The sequence below is a fragment of the Aulostomus chinensis genome, chromosome 4 (assembly GCF_037954235.1).
Source record: "Aulostomus chinensis isolate RoL2024-O1b breed Wild chromosome 4, RoL_Achi_v1.0, whole genome shotgun sequence".
Taxonomy (NCBI): domain Eukaryota; kingdom Metazoa; phylum Chordata; class Actinopteri; order Syngnathiformes; family Aulostomidae; genus Aulostomus; species Aulostomus chinensis.
The window spans coordinates 8,445,099-8,464,357 of NC_141323.1; the positions used below are offsets into that span (position 1 = coordinate 8,445,099).

Here is a 19,259-nt window from a genome sequence, read left to right on the forward strand (position 1 = left end):
CATCTATCTATCTATCTATCTATCTATCATCTATCTATCATTTATCTATCTATCTATCTATCTATCATCTATCTATCATTTATCTATCTATCTATCTATCTATCTATCATCTATCTATCATTTATCTATCTATCTAATTGTATACATGTTAGAACAGGAGTTAAAACACCTGAGTTTGACATGGTAATATACAAAATTTATGATAGGCTACGTATTCACACCGTAGAAGTACTCTCTGTAGTACTTCAGTCTGTAATACTTACTTCAAGTGAGGTGGTTCCTGCTGTTATTGCTGAGGAGGATAATGAGGAAGCAGGAGAACTACGAGAACCAGGGCACGAGATCACCCATCAATATACCCGGGTCAAAGATTCACCATACACTAGATAGGTAGAGTGTAGTTGTAGTTGTGGTCGTCGTAGTAGTAGCAGTCGTAACAGTTGTGTGTGAATGTGAGTGTGCGTGAGATGCAGGGCCCTGATGTCTGGTTCCAGTACACCAGGTGGCGGTATGCTTGGTTGCGATCTGCTAATAATATTAGACGAGAAGAAGAAGAAAGTTAGCTCGTGGGAGGACTTGGTTAGGCTCACAACAGGTGTATGAGAAGGGTGGATGGTGGATGGGAGAAGGTGTATACTGATGGATCGAGGGCGGAGTCCGGGGAGACAGGATTTGGGGTGGCAGTACCGGAGAGAGGGATAGGGCCTAGTAGGCGCACGACAGATGGGCTGGGGGTTTACACAGTGGAGATGGTAGCGGTGCTGGTGGCACCGAGGTGGGTGGAGTGTACACAGGTGGGGAGGGTGGTGGTCTGCTCAGATTCAGCAGCAGTCCTAGCTAGCATCAGGTCATTTCACTCGGGTAGTCGTCAGGATGTTCTGTACCAGGTTCTTCAGTACCAGGTTCTTCAGGCAGTCACGAGGATAGTTCAGCGGGGGGGTCAGGTGAGGTTTTTATGGGTGCCAGCACATGTGGGGGTGGAGGGGAACGAGAAGGCGGATGAGGATGGAGGATAGGGAGAGTGTTAGGGTTCTTTTAGAGTATTTGAGGGGTTCAGGACTGTTTGATAGGATTTAGTTGTTGAGGTTAGATGTAGGGAAAGATGGTGTTCCGCGGTGGGACAGAAGAGGGCGGTAATGCTCAGCTAGTTGGCTGCTAACCGCCGTAAAACCCAAAGAAGAAGAAGAAAGTTAACTCGTCTACCTGAGCAGGTGAGATTGGCCATCACGCTGCATCGAATCAGCTGCAAAATACTGACTGAATTGTTGGTAGACGAGAGATATGACGTGTTAGACGCGCCTGTTGATGATAAACGAGCTCAGACTATATCAAACTAAACATTGATCAGTTTGTTAGCTTTTACCTGCTGCTTCTTAGTCGGCTAGTGTTAGCCTGTTTTTTGTTAGCCGGCTGCTGTTGGCCTGTCAATATTCCTGTCAGTGTTTGTCGGCTAGTGTTAGCCTGTTAATTTTAGTAGGCTAGTGTGAATTTGATAAAGTTAGTTGGCTATCACTCGTCTGTTAGTGTTAGCCTGTCAATGTTAGTCGGCTAGTTATAGCTTGTTAATGTTAGTCGGCTGTTGTTAGCCTGTTAGTGTTAGTTGCCTATTGTTAGCCTGTTATTGTTAGCTTGTTAATGTTAGTCGGCTGTTGTTAGCCTGTTAGTGTTACCTTGTTAGTGTTAGTTGCCTATTGTTAGCCTGTTATTGTTAGCCTGTTAGTGTTACCTTGTTAGTGTTAGTTGCCTATTGTTAGCCTGTTATTGTTAGCTTGTTAGTGTTAGTTGCCTATTGTTAGCCTGTTATTGTTAGCCTGTTATTGTTAGCTTGTTAGTGTTAGTTGCCTATTGTTAGCCTGTTATTGTTAGCCTGTTAGTGTTACCTTGCTAGTGTTAGTTGCCTATTGTTAGCCTGTTATTGTTAGCCTGTTAGTGTTACCTTGTTAGTGTTAGTTGCCTATTGTTAGCCTGTTATTGTTAGCTTGTTAGTGTTAGTTGCCTATTGTTAGCCTGTTATTGTTAGCTTGTTAGTGTTAGTTGCCTATTGTTAGCCTGTTATTGTTAGCCTGTTATTGTTAGCTTGTTAGTGTTAGTTGTCTATTGTTAGCCTGTTATTGTTAGCCAGCGCTGTCTCATCACTGAATTCTCCTGACAAGCGTTTGTGTGACTTTTGATGTGTTTTTTCTTTGAATGGTGACGTGCTGTGACATGACTTGCGGGGGTGGTGAGGTGTCGCTCGTTAATCAGCAATGATGTCAGGGAGTGACCTGGAGCAGCCGGATGCGGTCGGTGAGTTGACTTGTTTTAATTGAACCCAGGGTGTGATGACGACACAGAGGTTTAATGGAAGTATCCCTCCATCCACCCATCCATCATCCATCCCTCCATCCACCCATCCATCATCCATCCCTCCATCCACCCATCCATCATCCATCCCTCCATCCACCCATCCATCCATCCATCCCTCCATCCATCCATCCATCCCTCCATCCACCCATCCATCCATCCATCCCTCCCTCCATCCATCATCCATCCATCATCCACCCATCCATCCATCCATCCCTCCCTCCCTCCATCATCCATCCATCCATCCCTCCATCTTCTCCCTCTTCTCCTGTTCAGGGTGGTGGGGGTGGAGCCTATCCCAGCAGCCTTCCCCCTGGACAGGTCACCAGTCCATGGCAGGGCCAACACATAGAGACAGACAACCATTGGCTCTCCCAGCCACGCCTACGGTCAATTTAGAGTCTGGAATATGGATTGTGTTTCGGATCATACTGGAGCGTGGACCTGGTTGAGGAGGTGGTCTCAGCACAAACCAGTTCTGGTGTGGTCCCACTTAAGTCCAACCCTCCACTAGTTTGAGCCTTGACCTGCTGGACTGTAGCAGTTTGTTGTACAAATGTTCTAAATTTAGTTCTTAGCTGCGCCCGCCACACATGTGACCAATAAACAGTGAGTGTTCTTCTTCTTTTGAGCTGATTGGCAGCAGCACATTTTGTTTTACTTTCTTTTGTTTTGGTGTGAAAACAAAGTGAAGCAAGTTGACGGTCTTGTTAGCAGATTCAGACCAGAGCAAATGAGTAAGAGGAGGAAATAACATGGCCACCAGCATCCCCTGGGTTTGGTCTGATCAGATGACATCAGACGCCCCTCAGTGTCACAGAGTAAACATTCAGAGCAGGAACAAACGATGAGGATTGTTTCCACCCTGTCGCCTGGCTCCATCCAGTTCCTCTGGGATCGTCTGTCTTGAACATTTGTCCTCCCCTGAGTACATTTTTTTCCTGTGAATTCCAGAGTTTCAGAGTGAGGAAGAGGAGGAGCAAGAGGAGAGGCGTGTCACAGACCCTCCTTCACCCCCCCCCTTCACCCTGTCTGGTCCCGACACCTCCCATCCATTCTATGACGTGGCTCGACACGGGATCCTACAGGTCTCCGGTCAGTGAACCGCTCCATCAGTGAACTTGACATGGCGGGGCTATGTGTGACATCACAAAACCTCTCTGACTAATCACTCCCTGTGATTGACTGAGTCATCATGGATAACAATACTCAGTCAGTAATCCTCCTCAGCTGCGGGGGGCGCTAGTCTGCACTCTGACAAGAGAAATACATGTCAACAAAGCTGCGTCAGTAGCCACATTCACGCACCTGTCATGGCAGGACTGGTTTGCTAATTGGCTGGCTTCTGTTTCTGTGTGCTGATGTGTCCGTCCCAGTGACCTCTCGCCACAGACACGCCTCCAATGACGAACATCTGTAACAAGTCTGTTTCATGTACAGGAGACGACGGCTATGGCAGGAAGTTGATTGTCTTCAGCAGCTGCTGTTTGCCGCCATCTCACCAGCTGAACCACCAGCGCTTGCTTGAGTACGTCCTCGGTGAGACCTCGCCGCCGCCACTTCCTGAACATATGTGCTCAGTGGTCTTTGCTTCCTCACCAGGTACCTGAAGTTCACGCTGGACCAGTACGTGGAGATGGACTATATCCTTGTGTACTTCCACCACGGCCTGAGCAGCAGCAACAAGCCATCACTGCGCTGGTTACAAGAGGCGTACCGGCAGTTTGACAGAAAGTACTACAACCCCCCTGCTTCATAAGTAGACCAAGAGTAGAAGTACACTCTTCCATTAATGTTCACTACACTACTTTAAAACACTAACATGTGTCTGAAAATAGTTGTAATTACTCATAACTTTTATTTTTGTTGTATCATTAATAATTGCTATTTTTGTTTACTTTTTCCTATTTCTCTATTTAATCTGTTAACGCTCATCGAGTCAGACAAACATTCGTCATGCCAACCCAAAGGAGCTATGCTAATACTTCCCACCAGCTATCATTCACTGTGCTAAGCTAACTAGCTCCCGAGAGAAGTAGTCTCTGTGGATGATAGACAATTAGGGGACTTTTCCTAAAAGTGGGCGTGGTCCTGTGAGTGTGTGAGAACCTGCAGTTCTCCATCTGTCTTCGTGTTGTTCCAGGTATAAGAAGAACCTTAAGACTCTCTATGTTGTCCATCCGACCAACTTCATCAGAATTGTCTGGAACATCTTTAAACCTGTGATCAGGTGACCACCGTCTCCACCTGCTGGACGCGACACCTCCTACACTCATATTGACCTTGTGTCCCGATTCTTTTGCAGCCACAAATTTGGAAAGAAATTGAAGTACGTTAACCACCTGGCAGAGCTCCAACGTCACCTGAACGACCAGCTGCTCCTCGTCCCTCCTGATGTCCTCAGGTGGGCGTGCCGTTCGCCAGACAGAGGCAGCTATGCTAAGATGCTAATACCCTCTTCACTGTGTGCTCCTGACAGACATGATGAGAAGTTGCGAGCTGCTCAGAACGCCCGCCCCCTGCCCTCGTTGAAGGAGCCCCCCCCTCGACCCCCCCTGCCCATGCAGCAGTTTGCTGTCAGCCTGCAGTAGTGAGTCCTTAGTCACTCACCTGTTGCTATGGCTACGACCCCACTCAGTGAATGTAAACATATCTTCCTGTCAGCATCCGTGAGAAGAACCAGGCAGCAATCATCCCGCTGGTGATGCGTCAGACTGTCACCTACCTGAAGGAGAACGGTGAGTAGAACTACATGTGGAGGTCAAAGGTCACTGTGACCTCAGTAATGTGTGAGGGAACAACTCGGGGATTCCATCTTCAAACTTTATCACTACTGGAATAATAAGTAGTCGTTTTGGCGCGTCAAACATGATGGGAGCTGACGGAGGGACACCCCCTTGAATGGGAGCACATGAACTTCAGCGGCCATTTTGTTTGGTCTGTAACAGAATCTGTAGTTGTGAGGGAGGGGCGTGAAAATTCCAAAACATATTTTGATTGATGTCACACAAGCGTCTGCCCCTGGTGACTGGGCACCTTCCTCTGTTTGATTGTTTCAAAGCAGAGCAGCAAAATGGCTCATTTGTAATGTTTTCCTTTTTCATATCAAAATGGGGAAAAGGCAAATGTAAAAACAGCAGATAAAAGTGAATCACGTTTAGTTTCTCCATGAACACAAACAGGAAGTAGACGAGTCCAGGAACAGTGCACAGACCTGTGCAGCTGTGGACTTTTTGGAGGAGACTCACCTCCAGCTGCTGTGTGGCACATGTCCTTATTTGGATATGTTCCTGGAGGAGGAGGGCTTTCCCCAGAGATGAGCGCAGCAGGACAGACGCACACAAAGGGTTACTCAAAAGACTCCCTTGAACCATTTGTTCCCCTTCTCCTGGGGTTGAGTGTCTGTTGGCGAGTCTGTAATGTTTGACATCCATGTTTGTCTGCAGGTTTGAGGACCGAGGGAATCTTCAGGCGCTCGGTTCACGTTCAGCTCATCAAGGACATTCAGAAACTTTATAACCTGGGTGAGTCTCCACCTCCAACAGGAAGTACACATCTGTGTGTGTGAGATCTGTCCAGTCTGATTCACTTCCAGTAACTGAGCCAGCAGAACAGGGAGTCAGAGAACCCTGAACCCTGTTTAGATGACCACGCCCACATGTAGGGAATGCTCTTTATGTCCATGGTTCCCAGAGACAGACCCGAAGACAGAGAGCCTTTTCTAGGGACGTGGAACCCCCGCTAGTTAGCTTAACACAATGAATGGCAGTGGATGGGAAGTGTTAGCATAGCTCTGTCAGACATCACTTATCTGAAGGTGACTGTTGTTTCGGCTCTTCCAGGAAAACCCGTCAACTTTAATGTGTATGACGACAACGTCCATGTCGCCGCTGTGGTTCTGAAGATCTTTCTTAGGGAACTTCCTGAACCTCTGCTGACCTTCCAGGTCTACGACCAGGTCCAGGATCTCCTTCGTGAGTTCACCTGTCGCTCATGTCATCATGTCACACGTGTTCTAAATGTTAGGGGTGTGGTCAGGTTGCCAGTGTGTCTTTCAGGTGTGGAAACGAGTCTGAGGGTGACGAGGTGTAAGCAGCTGGTCCAAAGTCTCCCAGAAAATCACTTCATCGTGGCCAAGTATCTGCTAGCGTTTCTCCACATGGTATGCAGTCCAGCTTGCCAGGGGGTGGAGCTACACATAACCCTCTGGCTTAGCTTCCTGTCAGTTACATGACTAACTGCACTGTGATTGGTCGTCTGTCTCAGGTGTCCCTCGAGAGCATCTTCAACAGGATGAATTCGTCGAACTTGGCCTATGTCTTTGGCGTCTACCTGGTCCGTCCTCGCCACAGCTCCTTCTCGCTGAGCGCTCTGACGCCTGTCAACATATTTACTGAGATCCTCATCGAGCATTTCCACACCGTTTTTGGGTCCTGCTGCCCCCCCGGACAGGAGACACCCTGAGTGACATCACTGCAGGACGAGCTGTAGGACTTAGATTGACCCCTCTTGACGTTGTCATGACAACTGCAACACTTGCACAGTGAGAACCACCGTGTCTCCATGGAGGACATCAGTGATCAGGAGGCAGGATGATGATCCATGTTCATGTCTCATGTTACAGCTCATGTGTCCCCGCCCCCCGCGGTCCTTCAAAGTTTCACTGTAGAAAAGCGTCTTCACCCTCCAGTCCTCACCACCAGGAGTCCTCAGCTCACTCACTTCTCCCTCCTCCATCCCTTCTTAGTGCCTCCAGACTGCAGGAAGAACCAGCCACGTAGATTTAGCTTGAAGCTAACAGAGACTGATGCTAACTGCTAAACTGATCCAGACGGAGGATCAGGGATCCACCAGAACTGACTAGAACACTTGTGGTTCCACGCTGACAGGGACAGACATGGATCTCCTGGTGTGATGTAAAACAGAGACCTGAGTCCAAATATTTGTTCTTGAACTTTGTTTATTAATGATTCCATTTTTTGTAAGAACTTGGTACAAAAAAGTGAGACTACTCTGGAACCGACGTCCATCAATCAACGCTTGAATGCATCAGAAAGAAGAGAAACTACATTGGCATATTTAAGACAAACACTTCCTATACACACGACCCCCCAAACCAATGACAACAAAAAACTTCTACATCAACAGACACCTTAGTTTCCATGGACACGCCCCTGTGTCATCTCCTCGCCGCCACCTCCTGGCTAAATAATACGTCAGACGTGGCGAGCTCGAAGTCTGAATGCAGGACAGCTGTTTGTTTTTTGCTCCTTGATAAAAGAATATAAAAATGTTCTAACTTTTCTTTGTTCAAATGTCGTGTCATGTAGTAAAATAGATCTGTTCAAGCGCTGCACAGTTTCTCCCGGAGAAGAGTTTGAGAAACAATGAGGGTGGGCGGGGTCTGCAGGGAGGCGTGTCGATGTCATGACCAGCACTGATGTGGTTCATCTTTGTTTTGTCTTTCGATATGCAGCACACGATCAGTTTGATCGATCAGTTTACTGTGAAAAATGTCTCGTACTGGTCACGCCACGCTTGGATCATGACATCATCATAGATTCACAGATTCTAATGAAGGGATCGTGGCGCCGAACCTCAGGCTGTGGTCGCGTGGGGTCTCAGCACATCGACGGAGCTTGAATTTGTCGCCACTAAAACTCCAGATTGTTTTGAGGTTGAAGTATTTGTGCAGGCAGATACGCAGTACTACTGCAGTGCTACTACTGTAGAGTGTCTGTCCTGACACAGCTGGTGTCAGCTTCATCAATCAATGTCACTTTAGCAGGGGGTTCTCAAATAGTGGTCCACGGACCCAAGGAGTCCTCAGCAAATGATTGTTGGACTGAACGCTGACCGCGTGACGCCGGCCTCGCCTGCTGACCACACCAGCTTCCTGTCATTCACCAACGCTGCTTTTTGTTTTTTCATTTTGCTGAATTTGAGGTGAATTCCAGTGTAACACGAGTCTTCATGAGCTGGACGGCTGTGAGGAAAACAAACATTGGGTCATCACATGATGCGAGGATTTGGATCAGAGCCAATGACCCAGCAGGTGAAGGAGGCGGAGCCTGTGAGTGGGCATCATGCAGATTTCCTGGTTGAAGGTAATTTGAGTCGTGATTTCAAACGAGCTGATTTAACGCCTAACCAACGCTTGGATTTCATGGCAGTAAATCCAGCTGAGGCTGAGAACTGCTGATGATGCGGTCAGTCATGTGACAGCCTGACGGATGGTTCCAGGTTTTGGCGCTGTGTTGCCCGCTGTTTCTTGTCCACTGGACTACTTTGCCACCATGTTTCCATGAAAACAGAATGTGCAGATGATGTAACCCTGGATATGTCTCAGATCAGAAGGGTGAAGTCTAAAAGTGGGCGTGGCCACCTTGATAAAGGCATTTTCTCCACTGGTTTAGTTGGTTTGTGCATCTACGGGTACGTGGAGGATCACGTCTGAAAGAACCCTTCTGGACCAGCAGGAAGACAAGCGATACACGTGGGCCCAGCTGGACAAGATGGCGGCCATGTCCTTGCTCATTATTTTGGTGGGAACCTCAAAGTGGGGGACGCCGTCAGTCCTGGCCGGGATGGTCGATGTGGGGCAGAGTGGAGTGTCTGCAATGAGGGGGGAAACCCTGGCGAACGTTTCCAGTTGAGGCAGTGTTCTTCTAACGTTCCTTCAGAAATACGTCACCACGTCATCAAACAGCAGTACGAACTAGAAAAGAGGGCAGGACGGAAAAAGTACTCGACGGTACTGACAGGCGTCCCGGCACTCATCGAGTTTTTGGCATGTGTTCTTCACCAGTTAAAGGGAAGGAGGGACCGAACGGAAGCGTCACGCCGACTCAGACTCTGCGTCCACCGACGCGCTCGGATGTTGGAAGGTCGCGCAAACCCAGAGTTCAACCCTTCGGCTGCTACAGCCACAGAAACAACAGCTTCACCGAAATGAAAGCGTCAACTGCTTTTAAGACGTTCTGAAAGTCCGAATGAGCGTTACACTGTTGTCATAGCAACGTGATCAAGCACGATAACAAACAGGTTAAAGAGAACGGATCGTTTTTGTGAGCTATGCAAATTCCGAGCTCAATGTGATCGCAGCAAATGTGAAAACTCCAAAAATACAGCACTCGAACCTGCTGGTGCCACTGCAGTGGAAACCGCCAAAGCTCACGAGAAGATCAGAAGCTTCCGCTTCGATGAGTGACAGGTCGAACCGGGAGCCAGCAGCAGGAGCAGGGCTGCTAGCTCACCTGCTGAGGCTAACGCTGTACACTACATGCTAATGCTCACGTTCGAGTGAGCTGGTTAGCTCCGGTGCTAATGTTAGCAACAGTGAGAGAAAGCTGCGCACAGACCAACTGCTCAGCAGCTGCTGGCTGCAATGAACAGTTTTATTGTAGCAATATTATTCCTGCGCGCGTGTACTGCTGTTCTGTACACACGAATATGAATGTGCACGTGTCAACATAAACCTAAGCCCGTGTGTGTGTGTGTGTGTGTGTACATATGTATACACTTACATGTGTGTGTATCTCTGTGCATATAAATTCAATGTGTGGATATGTGAGGGTGCACAGGCATGTCGATGTACACATGAATGTGTTTAGAAATGAAACAAGCATCCATCAATGGTTGCAGAGACGCATCCGTGTGTGGCCAGAGAGGATTCATCTGTATTGTACAGATAATATTGCTACAATACCACCTTCATGTTTTATCTGTGTTGGCATTCAGTAAATGTCACATTGTGTGTGTGTGTTTATGTACACACACACACACACACACGTGTACATAAACACACGTATGTGTGCTGGTGCTGGTGACGTCGTCTCTGTGGCTGGGCAGGAAACACCGGTGGAACCCTTGTTTGTTTTAGACGTGCGACCCTAATAAAGTGTGGAACCAACAAAAACCTGCGCTGATGATGAAGGTGATGATGAAGATAATAATACAACGTATGTACATTGATCCCTTGAATGCTCCGAACTTACACACATCAACAGGCATCAGCATGAAAATACTAAAATCTCAACTAGAAATGCTAATTTCTGTACTTTCCTCTTAAATACTTTAGTCTTTAACTATATTAATACTGAAAAACGTTATTCTCTGCTTTTGTTTGAAGGCTCGTATGCGTTTACATACACGATGAAAACATCTTCCTGAATTCTTATGGCAAAAACATTGTTCATAGGAGAATGAGAACAAACACCGACTGGGATACATCAATGTACAGTCCTTCACTCTGCCGCCGCCGCCGCCGCCGCCGCTGCCATCACGCTCAGCTAACTACCACTAGCTAATGTCGCTCTCACTAGCAGAGCGATTGTTAAAAAAATTGAAAATCTTTTGGGCTGCACAGAAGAAATCTGGCGTTCCTGCGGCGGCGCTGTCAACTAACGTCATGTAACAAATACATTAAGGCCAAGAACAGTAATAAATAGAAAATAACTTAAAAAAAGAAATCTCGTTAGCACTGTAGGTGTTTCAAAAATACTCGACTGGTGGAGGACGCAGGCTCTTTTCTCAGTTCTTGTCGCTTTTTCCATTCCACAACAGCTCGCGGAGAAACCATGGTTAGATATTCGAAAAACAAAATCTTCACTGCCCTACATGGATACTGTCAAGGGGCAGGGCTAGTTGGTGATGTCATCCTTGCTGTGGGCGTGGCTCTTTTGCAGAGGTGTGGCCGAGGGGCCCGGGGCTGTGGTGCTGGTAGGTTTGATCCAGGATTGAGAGAGCAGAGAGGCGGCGATGGTGGCGGTGGTCGTCATGGTGACCTGGATGACCTGGTCATGCTGGATCAACCGGATGAGAGACTTGAGGCGGTCCAGTGACGCCTGTGTGTCTCGCTGCTGCCCGAGGAGTCGCTCCCGCAGGTCCATGCACTGCTGTGGAGACGCAAACAGGAAGTAGCCACAAGTCAGTCTGTCACTTAGCTAGCAGATGTGCAAATGTCTACAAGTGTTGCCGCTGTGCCATCTTGTTCCTCAGACGCTGAGTAACCGTCAGAGGAACTAAAATGGACTCGTGGACCAGTGAACTGGGGCCGGCCGACTGACCGGGGCAGCAGAACTGCCTTCAGGAAACCGTCGAAGGTTGTTAGCTTGTCACTGTGTAGGAAAACCCGACAAATCAGAACCATGATTTAGCTACTTGGCGTGGCTGCTGCTGCTCACGGCACAAACCGTCACACAACAGCCACACGACCCCAGTCCTGCTAACGCAGAGCAGCAGCAGCACAGTCATCAGGACCTCAAGGGCCCCCCAGGACAGCTTCAGTGTGGTTGGCAGATCTTGATGACATGGACTGATCCTCTAAGTCACCTGCAAGTCGAGTGAACAAGATGGCGGTTCCAGCAGAATGGCGTCACACGTGTTCCTGTATGTCTCCTCTCCCCGTTCACACTGCACCAAAAACGCGGGTCAACGCGGGTTTTTCGGCACTCTGAAAGGGTCGACTCAGCATTTCAACCCGCGTCAACCGACTCGCCAAGCGACCCGGGTGTTTAGCGGCTCGGCTCGCCTGCAGTGTGAAAAAGGCGACCCTCGTCGTCTCAGGTTTCAGGCGACCTTCCTGTCACATCCCGATTGTGTCTCTGTGCCGCCTGTCAGGCTTCACCTGTAGCTTCTTCTGCTCCCTTCCAGTCGAGCCCAAAACTCCATCCTCCTTCGCTGCAGTGGCGCTCAGACATTTTCCATCTGCGTCGAGTTTGTCTGCTTTGCAAAAGAGACAACATTGCGATGCACGCAACGACAACGCTAAGGTTCGACTCAACAACGTCCATGTTGTCATTTGTTTACCTCTCAGTGTTCCGGCGCACGTTTATGTGAAATGATGACGTTGTCAGCGCGATGACGTAGAGAGAGAAAAACACAGGCGTGCAGCCTCACAGGGGGAGTTGAGACCCGGGAAGTTTGAATGAGCCCTGATGCCGAGCAAACAAGGGTCCAAAAACCTGCGTTGACAGGCGTTTTTCAGTGTTAAAGGGTTACATGTCTTACTTTGAGCGTCTTGCTGAGCTTCTTGTCTTCTTCCTCCAGGTGCGTGCATTCCTTCTTCAGCTCAGCGTTTCTCCTCAGCAGCCGCCGCTTCTCCTCCTGTCGCACTGCGCACACACACACACACACACACACACACACACACACACACACACCCCATCAGAACATGTAGCAACATGTGAAAGCATTTTGCCTGGAGCGCGGCAGGTTCTTACCTGTCTTGTGTGTTACATAGGACTGTACAAAGTTCTGTGGCCATGACATGTTTTCCTTGTTCAGAACCTGAAGACCAAACAGGGAACATGTGACATCACCATACTCTTATGCGAATGTTAATGCTAACATTTACAGTAATGAAATCTGGTGGTTAACGGACCACCAAGGCTGTCCTACAGAGGGACAAGCTAGGGGGCTTATGCTAGGCCAGGCTACATGAAAGCCTACTCCCTCCATCTTGACTGTACCTTCTTCTGGCACTTGGGGCAGTACCAGGGGCCTCTTGGTGGGGTTTTGAGGGGAGGGTGGAGGCAGGTAGGGTGGAAGGCTCGGGGGCAGTTGTGGCAGGGCTGCAGCTCGCCGTCCTCTTTACAGATGGCACAGTGGTCGTCATGCTCCACATCCTCCTGCACCAACACACCAATGACAGCTCAGCCAAACAGTCCTCACACACAGGAACCCGCCCACTTCCTCTCATTGGATAAAATGAGATGCTGAACCATCTGTACGTCATCACATCAGTGTTGTTTTCAGCAGTTTGACGTTCTGCCTACCACACATACACACGGTACAGCTGTAGGTGTGGTAGTGGTACAGCTGTACGTGTGGTAGTGGTACACGGTACAGCTGTACATGTGGTAGTGGTACGTAGTACAGCTGTAGGTGTGGTAGTAGTACAGCTGTACCGTGTACCACTACCACACGTACAGCTGTACCGTGTACCACTACCACACGTACAGCTGTACCGTGTACCACTACCACACGTACAGCTGTACCGTGTACCACTACCACACGTACAGCTGTACCGTGTACCACTACCACACGTACAGCTGTACCGCGTACCACTACCACACGTACAGCTGTACCGCGTACCACTACCACACGTACAGCTGTACCACGTACCACTACCACACGTATAGCTGTACCACGTACCACTGCCACACGTACAGTTGTACCACGTACCACTGCCACACGTACAGTTGTACTACGTACCACTACCACACGTACAGCTGTACCGTGTACCACTACCACACGTACAGCTGTACCGTGTACCACTACCACACATACAGCTGTACTACGTACCACTACCACACGTACAGCTGTACCGTGTACCACTACCACACGTACAGTTGTACTACGTACAGCTGTACCGTGTACCACTACCACACGTACAGTTGTACTACGTACCACTACCACACGTACAGCTGTACCGTGTACCACTGCCACACGTACAGTTGTACCACGTACCACTACCACACGTACAGTTGTACTACGTACCACTGCCACACGTACAGTTGTACCACGTACCACTACCACACGTACAGTTGTACCACGTACCACTACCACACGTACAGTTGTACTACGTACCACTACCACACGTACAGTTGTACCACGTACCACTACCACACGTACAGTTGTACTACGTACCACTGCCACACGTACAGTTGTACTACGTACCACTACCACACGTACAGCTGTACCGTGTACCACTACCACACGTACAGCTGTACTACGTACCACTACCACACGTACATTTGTACTACGTACCACTACCACACGTACAGCTGTACCACGTACCACTACCACACGTACAGTTGTACTACGTACCACTACCACACGTACAGCTGTACCGTGTGTTCTATTTGGATGCGACCATCAGTGCCTCATGTTGATATTAGTTGAGTTCTTCGTGTGTATTTTTGACCATTTGTAAGTTCAAGTTTACTAATCAAGTACTTCTTTGGGACTAATGAGGGCAGTCTTATTTCCTGGGGTTTATGCTGCCCCCTGCTGGTGTGAAGGTGAAACATGAAGTTTAAGAACAGACAGGAGGTCAACAGTTTAAGCTGGTGATGAGTCGTGAGCGTTTTTTGCGGCAGCAGTCATGTGACCTACCTTCCAGCAGAGCTCCTCAGTGTCTAGCATGTGGGTGGAAGCAGAGCAGAGGTTAGCAGCAGCAGACGCGGGACTGACATGCTTAACGAACATGTCTGTTACTACACACGCATCAGTGTACTCAGATCAAAAGCTCCTGTGGTCGTCTGTCGACCTTTGACCCTGATGCACCTCATCTGCGTCATGCACGTTATTATTGTTAGTGGTTTCACACATGGAGAACCAGATGACATCATCATAGTGCGACTCTGGCTGTCATGATGTTGTGACCTTCAGTGATGAGGAGATTTACCTCGTGCTGACAGGAAGAGCGAGCTGCTCAGGTAATGTGATGCCAGTCGTTTCCTCTGGAAGACAACAAGTCTGAGGTTACACACAACACAACACCACTCTGCCTCCAGCCTCTCTTATCAACATTGTTATTGTTCTTCTGCATCGCCTCTCATTGTTCGTTGTTTCTATGACGATGACTCTCCAGAACTCTGACCTCAGGTTCAAACAGCCCGCTGTAGGCCGGGTTAGCTGTGCTTCGTCTCTTCCTCTCCTGACGCTTTGTCTGGATTTCTGATCAAAAACATAAAAACATCTGTAGGTTACAAACACAACAAGCCGAGTCATGGAGTCACGACTGCCACCACCTTCAAGGGCCACTTCACCCAGAGATGTACTTGGTCTTCAAGTACTCACAATCAGGTGTCTTGAGTGTCATTTACAGTACCACGGAACCACAAGTGTTCTAGTCAGTTCTGGTCTCCAGTCCAAGTGTTAGTGGATCCCTGATCCTCCGTCTGGATCAAGGAGACCAGGATTCTACCAGACCACCTGGAGAGGTGGTGACCAGACGTTTCTGGACAGTTTAGCTGTTAGCATCAGTCTCTGTTAGCTTCAAGCTAAATCTACGTGGCTGGTTCTTCCTGCAGTCTGGAGTCACTAAGAAGTGATGGAGGAGGGAGAAGTGAGTGAGCTGAAAACGCCTGGTGGTGAGTACTTGGAAGGTAAAATACACTTTTAGGGAAGTATTACTCCAACAGTCTAGTATTTACAAGATGAGACGTAGAATTTAAAGGAAAAAGCGTTGAAGAACGTTACTGAGATGGCGCTGAATAACAGCCATGCTCTCTGAGGTCACAGTGACCTCCAGAATCTTAACGGCGTGGCCTCGACCACAAGTAAAGATTTCTACCAAAAGTGAAGAAACAACCAGGAGGCCTCCCTGAGAGCCGGAATAAGACCTGCAGAGGCCATGTTGAGTGGCAGCATGGAGGGAGACCTGTCTTTGTTGTGTTGCACTCACATCATGACAAGTGTCATGTGACCTCATCTGCGGAGTTACTCACCTTCTAGTTGCTCTGTGGTGACGAGGCCAAGGGCCACCATGAAGGCAATTTTCTGAGAAAGAGAAAGAGGGAGGGAAGGAGAGACGCAAAGATAGGGGGGTTAGTGTTAAAGTGTTCCTTCCAGCAGCAGCGTCCCCCTCTCCCACATGCCACTCGCAATCTCACCTGCGGGTCCTCTTCCTTCTTTGGGGAGGGTGATGTCAGAGCAGGTGGGGCCTCCTGTGCAGGGAGGTCAGCCTGGACCCCTGGGGACCCCTCACTGCTGCTGGGGGCCTGAGGCTGGATTATGATGACCTGCAGAGACAAGCAGAGAACCACGCTGATGGGTCATCAGAGCCACACAACGCCATCCCATTTCTACTGGATTTGGAATTCATGTTCGTTTGCAGGTGTAGCTGCAGAGCAGCGGCTGCACCTTGACAGCCTCGCTGACGGCAGACACCCCATTGCTGGTGGCGGGTGAGGCAGCGATGATGGCGTAAGCCACTCCAGGCCCTGCTGAGGCATGCTGTGCCGGGCTGCTGGATTCAGGACCCCCAGACAGGTTGTGGGCTGGAGCCGGAGGCAGCGACACAGTGTCGCACTGGCCATTGGGCTGGTGGTCGGGGCTGAAGGTGCTGTTGGCGGTGGGCAAGGTGGAGCCCTGGCTCCGAGGGCTGACCACAGCGGTGGCCCTCTGCAGACTGAGTGGCTGCAGCTCCTGGCAGGGGCCGTGGGGAAGGCTGTCGGGGATCTGGGTCTTTGGCCTGACCTGCATCGGGGAGCACGACACAAACCAGAGCACATTAATAACGTGGGAACTCGTCTTGGAAGAAACACGCACACGACCCCGAAGCAGCACTAACACTGCCCCTGGGGGCTGCACTGGTCATTACAGGCCATAACCTGCAGCACCTCTGACATGGCAGGAATGTTACACCACTGAAGCTCCGTGGGGCTGCATAAGAGTAGAGAGACTGAGCACAGGAGGAGGAAGCTCGCCTCTGCTCCGGGCCTGACCAACCAGATTCGCTTCAGTGGGCACATGTTTGACTCGGTACTCCCCCCCAGCACAGGTATCAGTCAGTTTTAACGGAATGATAGTTGTGAACCCACCCTGAATGCTGTTACTAATGACATCATCAACGTTTATCAACCTATTCATAACTGCAGCCAGTCGACTCATTTTGCTCAAAAAACCTCTAGAGGCCATGAACTCCTCAGGCTGCTCAGAGCTGCAGTGTTGTGCTGGCTTGTGGTGCCACCAGGTGGACGCCTGCTTCACTACAGCCAGCAACATGCATGTTGTGTGTGTGTGTGTGTGTGTGTGTGTGTGTGTGTGTGTGTGTGTGTGCGTGTGTGTGTGTGTGTGTATTACCTGAGGTAGCACAGCTTGACCTGCCAGCCGGTGCAGCGAGCTGACTTGAGGCACCTTGATGGGCACAGCAGTGAGAGTTCCCAGCATCTGAGAGACACACAAACGTATCAGACCAACAGAACGCTCTGAGACTCACACAGAACCCAGGAAGGTTTCTGTTGGCTGAGGGTTCTTCATGATGGTGAGCTGAACCGATCCAAGACCAGCTGTGAGATCAAGATGTGAGGACATCAACAGAACGTTACACAAAATCCTTTTGATGCTGAGACAAGCCAGGGACCTCGGGGGGGGGGGTGCCTGGTGTTTGTTGGGTTACAGAGAACTAGCAGGAAACATGTGACTACGAACCTCTTCTTCTCTGCCAGCTGTTTGATTGCCTTTCAAGGCTCAAACGCAACACCACAACTGCACAGAGATTCTATGACATCACCAAAGGGTTGACATCACTATTTTAACGCCACGGCGTCATGTTGTGTCACTCCAGCGTGAGGCATTTTCCTGCCTGCTGCATGCTGGGAAAACTTTTGGAAGTTTGTCATTGTGTTGCAACAGGAAGTTGAAGAGACAGGAGGAGCTGAGTGACAGCAGCTCTGGAACCTGCTTGCTCCGCCTCTCACGCCACCCTCATGAATGCCTCTTCCACAAAGGTGAGTCTATCGGTGAGAGCTGTGCCGTGATTGGCTTCAGCTGGGACATGAACAGGTAAGTGAGTAAGCCCCCCTGGCTGAGTCTTCGCTCCATTGTGTTGTGCTGCAGCACAGCACAGGGGGAGGGGGAGGAGGCAGCTCGTTGCCATGGCAACAGCACCAGTGAACATTGTTGCACAGAAAGATGTAGCTGCCTCTTTTCATGAGCCTCCTCCTCCCCTCCCCCGTCCTCTCCATCAACAACAACCTTGACCAAGTCACTTCCTGCTTACGAGTTCTTTTCTCAAAGCCTCCTTAGAACCGAGAAGAAAGCCCTTAGTAGAACCAGAGCAGCCGACTACTCAGCACTAACAGAGGAACACAAGAACAACCCAGGTTCCTCTTCAGTACTGGAGCCAGACTGACAGAGAGCCACAGCTCTACTGAACCAAGTAGTCCTGTTTCCCTGGGCAGCAAAGAGTTCATGGACTTCTTTAATGACAAAATTCTCCTGATTAGAGAGAAACTTCTTCTCCTGCTGCCATCAGCTGACAACATGGCCCTAGAACCCAGAACCTTAGAGGCAGCTGGAGGACCAGACACACACTTGGATAGTTTTTCTCCCATCAGCCTTCATGAGCTCAGTTCAATAATGTCCTCCTCTAAACCTCCACCTGTCTCCTGGACCCCATCCCAACTAAGCTGCTCCAAGACTCTCTCCCCTCGTTAGCCCCTCCCTCTTAGATATGGTCAATGTGGCGCTGGTATCTGGTTCCGTCCCTCAGTCCTTTAAAGTAGCAGGAATTAAACCCTCCTCAAAAACAAGCCTGGATCCAGAAGTTCTACCAACTACAGACCAACATCACATCTTCCTTTTCTCTCCAAGGTTCTGGAGAAAGCAGCTGCTAAACATCTCTGTGACTTCTCCACAGCAACAGCTGATTGGAGGATTCAGTCAGGTTCCAGGTTCATCCTAGCACAGAAACAGAACTAGTCAAAGGTACCAGTGACCTCCTACTGGTACCAGATGAGGGACTGGTCTCTGTGCTGGTCTGATTAGATCTCAGTGCAGCTTTGATACCATTGACCACCATATCCTTCTACAGAGACTGGAACCTGTCACTGGCATTAAAGGAACCACACTAAACTGGTTCAGGTCATATTTACTAGGTCCATCTCAGTTGGTACCAGTTAATGATGGTTCCTCTGAGACCACTACAGTCAGTTCTGGTGTTCCACAAGGGTCTGTGCTTGGACCAGTCCTCTTCACCCTGTACCTGCTTCCTCTAGGTCACATGATCAGGAAACACTCCATTAATGTTCACTGCTATGCAGACGACACTCAGCTGAACTCATCAATGATCCACATGGAACAAACCAGCTGACTGAACTGGAGGCCTGTCTGAAGGACAGGAAACATGGAGGACCATCATTTCCTTTATTAAACTCTGATAAACTGAAGTTCTTGTGCTGGGC

The 19,259-nt window shown here is 49.3% G+C and overlaps 2 protein-coding genes across 11 annotated transcripts in view; one reads left to right on the plus strand and one right to left on the minus strand.

The window, feature by feature from the left end:
• Positions 1-1,015: 1,015 nt before the first annotated feature.
• LOC147262527 (rho GTPase-activating protein 8-like) lies at positions 1,016-7,683 on the plus strand. Its single transcript, XM_086201464.1, has 13 exons — positions 1,016-1,211; positions 2,227-2,286; positions 3,298-3,438; positions 3,784-3,871; positions 3,946-4,077; positions 4,487-4,573; positions 4,649-4,747; positions 4,823-4,933; positions 5,008-5,081; positions 5,790-5,867; positions 6,186-6,317; positions 6,402-6,505; positions 6,610-7,683. The coding sequence occupies exons 2-13, from the start codon at positions 2,247-2,249 to the stop codon at positions 6,805-6,807; spliced, it is 1,284 nt and encodes a 427-aa protein (XP_086057590.1). The 5' UTR covers positions 1,016-1,211; positions 2,227-2,246; the 3' UTR covers positions 6,808-7,683.
• phf21b (PHD finger protein 21B) overlaps positions 7,293-19,259 on the minus strand; it is a 45,632-nt gene continuing 33,665 nt past the window's right edge. For 7 of the 10 annotated variants that reach the window (XM_086201463.1, XM_086201461.1, XM_086201460.1 and 4 more), the window contains 11 exons: positions 17,158-17,244; positions 16,216-16,551; positions 15,966-16,094; positions 15,801-15,852; positions 14,951-15,027; positions 14,756-14,810; positions 14,464-14,486; positions 12,816-12,974; positions 12,567-12,633; positions 12,355-12,458; positions 7,293-11,240 (listed from right to left, as the gene is read on the minus strand). In XM_086201463.1, coding sequence (XP_086057589.1) covers positions 10,986-11,240; positions 12,355-12,458; positions 12,567-12,633; positions 12,816-12,974; positions 14,464-14,486; positions 14,756-14,810; positions 14,951-15,027; positions 15,801-15,852; positions 15,966-16,094; positions 16,216-16,551; positions 17,158-17,244 — 1,344 coding nt within the window. In that variant the 3' untranslated portion in view covers positions 7,293-10,985. The other 3 variants (XR_015112400.1, XR_015112399.1, XM_086201462.1) reach the window with 3 other exon arrangements.

What these genes read in the sequence shown, in the direction of transcription:
- LOC147262527 (XM_086201464.1), top strand. Translation starts at nt 2,247, where the DNA reads ATGATGTCAGGGAGTGACCTGGAGCAGCCGGATGCGGTCG. An exon ending in TTTGCTGTCAGCCTGCAGTA is followed by an intron (nt 4,934 to 5,007) that starts GTGAGTCCTTAG and finishes TCTTCCTGTCAG; the next exon opens with CATCCGTGAGAAGAACCAGG. An exon ending in CCAGGTCCAGGATCTCCTTC is followed by an intron (nt 6,318 to 6,401) that starts GTGAGTTCACCT and finishes TGTGTCTTTCAG; the next exon opens with GTGTGGAAACGAGTCTGAGG.